The 5,626-nt window shown below is 54.1% G+C and overlaps 1 protein-coding gene across 5 annotated transcripts in view; it reads left to right on the forward strand.

The window, feature by feature from the left end:
* The window catches only part of TPCN1 (two pore segment channel 1), a 69,572-nt gene that overhangs the window by 33,106 nt on the left and 30,840 nt on the right, over positions 1-5,626 (forward strand). For all 5 annotated transcript variants that reach the window (XM_023528235.1, XM_023528236.1, XM_023528239.1 and 2 more), the window contains exons 7-11: positions 769-857; positions 2,322-2,356; positions 2,878-2,936; positions 3,179-3,278; positions 5,226-5,342. In XM_023528235.1, the coding sequence (XP_023384003.1) occupies positions 769-857; positions 2,322-2,356; positions 2,878-2,936; positions 3,179-3,278; positions 5,226-5,342 (400 nt within the window). The remainder of the gene's footprint in view (positions 1-768; positions 858-2,321; positions 2,357-2,877; positions 2,937-3,178; positions 3,279-5,225; positions 5,343-5,626) is intronic.

A 5,626-nucleotide genomic window follows, 5' to 3' on the forward strand; every position in this document is an offset into this window, starting at 1 on the left:
CCCGCTGCCGTTCCTCCCACACAGAGGAAGGTGGTGTTCCAGCCGAAGGTGAGGTGTCCTCACTCTGGGTCCAGGGCTCTTTCCCGTCTACCCACAGTCTTCTGGGGCTGACGTCTCTCTCCGAGCACATTATCTGCATGAACGCAGCAGCAGCGGCGGCCTAAAGCAGGCACCTTGGCAAAGTTTACGTTACTTAGCAGGCTGTCCTCTACCTCCCCCGATACCAGGGGACCGAACTCAAACCAGGCCATCAGCCTAGAGTTAAACTTAGTTTTGAAGACTCCATCCGGAAGCTCTCTTGGCTGGGGTGCTGTTGATGAGAATGGACTTGCAATTCATTCTTTGTGCCCATCCTCAGAACCGGACACTAGAGTCCTGAGACTAGGTGGCTCCGAACTGTCCTCATGCTTCCCACCTCTCATGGAAGCTGACCTTTGCGCCCAAGGCCATGCACTTGGCCTTCTGCAGCTCCCTGTGTCTCTTGCAGGGCACACACCTACTTGGGCTCTGTAGGCAGGAGGGGCAGCTGTGTGTGCTACACCTGCCTCCGTTCTCCCCGCCACCCACTGAGTGGAAGTCATCTAGGACAACACTAAGCAGGATGTCACGAGCCAGGGCACAATGGGATTTAGCGTTCTGTGAGTCAGGCACGCCAGGCTCCCGTCTTGACAAAAGCACACCCCACTGAGGAGGCCCAGACCGCGCTCCTTGGGCCTTGCCCCGCCGGCACCTCACCACCCCCCGCCCCGGCCCTGTCTTCCTCCCCAGCAACCTCCGGCAGATCTTCCAGTCCTTGCCACCCTTCATGGACATCCTCCTGCTGCTGCTCTTCTTCATGATCATTTTCGCCATCCTCGGTGAGTTCCCTGCGCCCCAGGACCCAGGCGGTCTCCAAAAGCAATTCACAGTGGAAGAGAAATTCACTTTGACAGTTTGAGAAATTCAGAAAGGTTTTACGAATGATATGAACACCCATGGACTCCCGCTTAGGAAACGAAGAATTAGAAATGAAATGGAAGCCCCCTTCGTATCTAATCATGACCTCGGTGCCCTACCCCACCGAGATACTGCGTCCTAAGCTTAGCATCGCCAGGCATGTCTTATAGTTTCACTTCGTGTTTCCTGAAGCAACAAGCAAATGGTATTGTTGCTTTGCATATTTAAAAAAATTATATAAATAGTTAACGTAACGTACGTGTCCCTCTCCAAGGTGCTCTTCGCTCAACAGTATCTGTTTGAACTTTATCCGTGTGGATACACGGAGACGTTGTTTGTTCATTTTGCACTGGAGTATGGTGAACATGCCCGGATTTATTTATCTGTCCTCTCGTTGGTGGGCCTTTTTCACGATCACAAGTCACACTGCAGCCAACACTCTTGTGTGTTTCCTGGTGTACACACACGGCGGTTTCTCGGCAGCGTATGGCGGACATGAAGGTCTGCACGCTTCAGCTGCACTAGATGTAAGAGCAAGGCCACGGCCTTTCTAACCCCGAGGAGGCCTAGCCTCTTCAGACGAGGCCAGGCGTTCCCACACCCACACCCACACCCAGACACAGGGCTTGGACAGCGGAGGTCTCGCAGCACCGTGAGGAAGCCCGAGGTCCCTTCTCTGGTCCTGGCATGGTGAAGACAGTGGAGCCAGCGTGCCCTGACTCTAAGGCCAGCCCCCGGCCCTTGTGACCGATCTGTCCTGAGCCATTGGCTCCCCTTCCACCTCCCCTTCACCCCAGTCCCAGTGGAACGTCCTCTGTGCTCCGAGGGGGCTGACTTCCCCCGCAGACAGAGTTTCTCCCTTTTCCCACCCAGGGTTTTTAGGACTCGAGGGAGTAGCCCATTCCAAGAGGGAGGACAGGAGTGGTATTCATGCTGGACCCTCGGCTGCAGGGGAGCAGTGGGGTCCTTTTGGAATCGTTACTTGGCCGTCGTGGTCTCAAAGCCAAAGGCTTGGTAAACCGACCTGTGGATGAGTTTTCTTTGGTCTGAAAATGTTGAGTCAACATTTTAAAATCAGGTGGTTTTTTTGTTTGGTTGTTTTTTTGTTTTTTACACGAAAATGCAGACTTCCAGCCTTTTTAAATAATAGACTCGATGGTGCTGGGGCCACATTTCCAAATAGCTGCATTTACCCAGTGCCCGGCAGCACCTGCTCCCTTTAGCCGGAGCCGGTGGCCTCTCGAGTGCCACCGTCCCCACCTCTCTTTGTTGCCACCCCTCAGCCCACTGCTCCCGTTTCCAGTCGTCGGTCCAATCCTTTCGATGTCTAGATTTGGGGCCTCTGCACTAACCCGCTTTTCGATCTGTTTTCCACCACCTTCTAGGTTTCTACTTGTTCTCTCCTAACCCGTCGGACCCCGTAAGTAATCGCCATGTTTCGTCCATTTCTTCCTTTACATGAGGCCTTTCCCCTCAGACAAGGTGGCTGGACTGACCCCCTAGCCACATTAGGAAGGGCGCCCTGCCTGGTTTCCCGTCACAGCTTATGGCCCCTGAGAGTCCCCGTCGCCCAGACTTGAGCCATTTCGTCCCTTGAGCACCGAGGAGATCCCCTTTCCCGTCCCGAGAACGATGTTTCCAGGATCAGAGTTGGCACATGGGAACATTCTGATGGAGGAGCAGTGGAGGAGAACCGAGCTAATTGTGCAAACATGTAGTTCTCTGAGAGAAAGGTCCCAAAGTCCATTCATTGTCTGCTTCTGCCAGGAGCACAGAAGTCAAGAAGGCGGACACCTCCAGCCTCCACGTTTGCTCATCCCTCTGCCATTCCTTAGGGATTCCTGGGGAGGAGGGGGGAGGACAGGGTGCTCCAGGTGGCCCATTGCAGCCTGTGCTCCCAGGCTGGCACTAACGTGTCCTTCTGCCTCCTTTCCCGGACAGTACTTCAGCACCCTGGAGAGCAGCATCGTTAGCCTGTTCGTCCTTCTGACCACCGCCAAGTAAGTGCGGGCTCTGCTTTGGCTCCTGCCCTCTGCTAGTGCCCAGGGCTTTCTCTCCTTCTCGGCCCAGAATATTCCACCTCTCAGTGGGGGATGGGAGCAGCCTGGTGCGCTTGAAGCCCGTGGGGTGAGAGCAGGGGGAGGCGGGATGGGGCTGGGAAGGCAGAAAGAGAGATGTCCTCAGTCAGAGAAGCTGGAGGCTGGCAGACGCGGGCCCCGTGAGTGACGCTCTGCAAACGCAGCTTCCCAGACGTGATGATGCCCTCATACTCCCGGAACCCCTGGTCCTGCGTCTTCTTCATCGTGTACCTGTCCATCGAGCTGTACTTCATCATGAACCTGGTGAGTGACCGTGCCTCCCACCCCGCTGGAGCAGCTTTCCCAGCCCGCGCCGCGCCGGGCACCGTGGCCACGGAGAAGCAGCGACTGCCATCGGCAGGGGAAGGGGTCCCAGACTGTAGTCAGGTGTGGTGTGGCGGGGGGACACCCTGTCGGGACTTGAGCTCGTTCAGCTGGTTACCAGCGGGTAGCAGCCTCTGCGGGTAGTACCACTGCCCCTGCGGACAGTGCTGGAGTGTACGCCAAGGCTTTTCCTTCTCACAGCAGACACACCTATTAACGCTGGCACTTAGGAAGCCTTGGCCAGGCACCATGCGAAGTGCTTTATGACGATTAAATGATTTCGCACAAAAACCCTGGAGGTCCTGGTGCGATTCTCAATTTATAGATGAGGAAACCGAGGGTCCAGACAGCTAGAGTGACTTATCTGCAGCTGCACGGCTCGAGGCGGCCAGGCGAGCTGGTCTGATTGCAGAGCCCTGCTCTAAACCACGCCGTCCTGCTGCGTCCACGTGCCGGAACGTCTTGTGTATTTCCACCCCTTTTATCGCTTCCATCAGAAAATCCAATACAGGACACACTCCGTTAAGGAGAACGTGAAGCCCCATGCATGCTGGGAATTTGGAGGTGTTCTGAGGCTTGGCTGGCTGCCAGGAATGTTCCTGCTGTCAGCCGAGATGAGGCCACGAGACGGTGCTGAGATCACATGTCAGTGTCAGAATTATCAGGGAGAGGCTCTTACTAAGTCTTGCATTCTCGTACCAGTTATAGGAATGGAACATGTTTTCTCTGGAGTAGACATGTGAGATCTCTTAAGAATTTGAAGTCTTCAAAAGGAAAATATTTTCTTTTTTCATTCCTCAAAACCCAAAAGAAATAGCTCTTTAGCCACACTACAGTTCTTATACATCGTTATTAGATTAGGATCATAACAAAAGATTATGTGTAATCGATTTGTTTTAATTTGTAATGTATTTCAAGCCGTGAAAATCCAACCGCAGCCTGCCGGCCAAGGCCAGTCCACTGCCTGCGTTTGTAAATAAAGTTTTATTGGCACACCCATTTAAAATAAAGTTTTATTTACAGCCACACCCATTTGTTTACATGCCCCCTGGGGCTGATTTCCTGCTACAGCTGGAGGGTCGGGCAGTTTCAACAGACCATCTGGCTTTCAGAGCCTGAAATAGTTGCTATCAGACTGTTTACAGAAAAAAGTTTACTGGTCCCCCCTCGATCTAACGGGAAAATAATGGAGGCCCATTCGAAGGGGTGGAAAGGACAAGAGAGTTTCCCTCCAAATCTATGTCTTCCTTCTCAAAATGTTTTTGAAAGAGAAAGCGCTTCCAAAAAGGCTTCTTTGAGAACCTGCTCCTGCCCGCCCGTCGCCCTCAGATGATGTAGGCCGTGCTGTTAATGCATCGACTTTGGTATCAGCTGGTTCCAGAAGGCTGTACCCTTGCAGGCAGGCCTCGTCATTTCCCTGATTTTGGGGGCCACACATGGAGCTGTGACTTGCTGGGACAGGGAACAAGGGGACTGGGGAAAAGGCATCCCATGTAGCAATGTTCCTTCCTGTTCTGAGGCTGGGAGGCTCAGGACGGACTCAGCCTCCCCTGCCATTGTGCTGAGCTGAATCGGGCGTAGGACCTAGCATGTTCTTTCTTCGCTGTTTTTTTTTTCCTTACAAAACTGCCCAGCTGAGAACAAGCTGTAGGTGGAGAGAAGAAGAACCCGGGGGAAAATGTAATACGATGTCTTCACATATCTGAAGGGAGAAAATTCACAGGTGGCAATGAATGGCCTTTCTCTGCAGGGGCAGATGGGAGGGTCTCCCCAAACTCCCCTCTGGAGTGTGTGGGAGAGCGTCCTCGAGAGCAGAGGACATACTCACTGACTTTTTGAGGTCCCGCCATGCAGGAGAGACAAGGTCTCTGTGTTCTTCCCTCACAGCTTCTGGCCGTGGTGTTCGACACCTTCAACGACATCGAGAAACGCAAGTTCAAGTCTTTGCTGTTGCACAAGCGAACCGCCATCCAGCATGCCTACCGCCTGCTCATCAGCCAGCGGGTAGGGAGGAGTGGGGGCTGGGCTAGCAGAGCTTGGTTCCTGCTCCCCGTCCCTTGCCCTGGGCAGCCCCTAAGCAGGGTAGGAGTGGCAGCTTTAGAAAGCGGGAGTCATGCCTTTGCGGAGAAAAAGAAAGAGTGGGCTGCCCTGGGGTCTCGTGCTCTGCTGGGCACCCCGAGTGGCTGCCCCCAAGGGGAGGGGGCATCCTGGGCTCTGTCTTTTCCCACGATGACACTGCCATCCTCCCTCTCTCCCCAGAGGCCTGCCGGCATCTCCTACAGGCAGTT

The sequence above is a fragment of the Pteropus vampyrus genome, unplaced genomic scaffold (assembly GCF_000151845.1).
Source record: "Pteropus vampyrus isolate Shadow unplaced genomic scaffold, Pvam_2.0 Scaffold23, whole genome shotgun sequence".
NCBI lineage: Eukaryota > Metazoa > Chordata > Mammalia > Chiroptera > Pteropodidae > Pteropus > Pteropus vampyrus.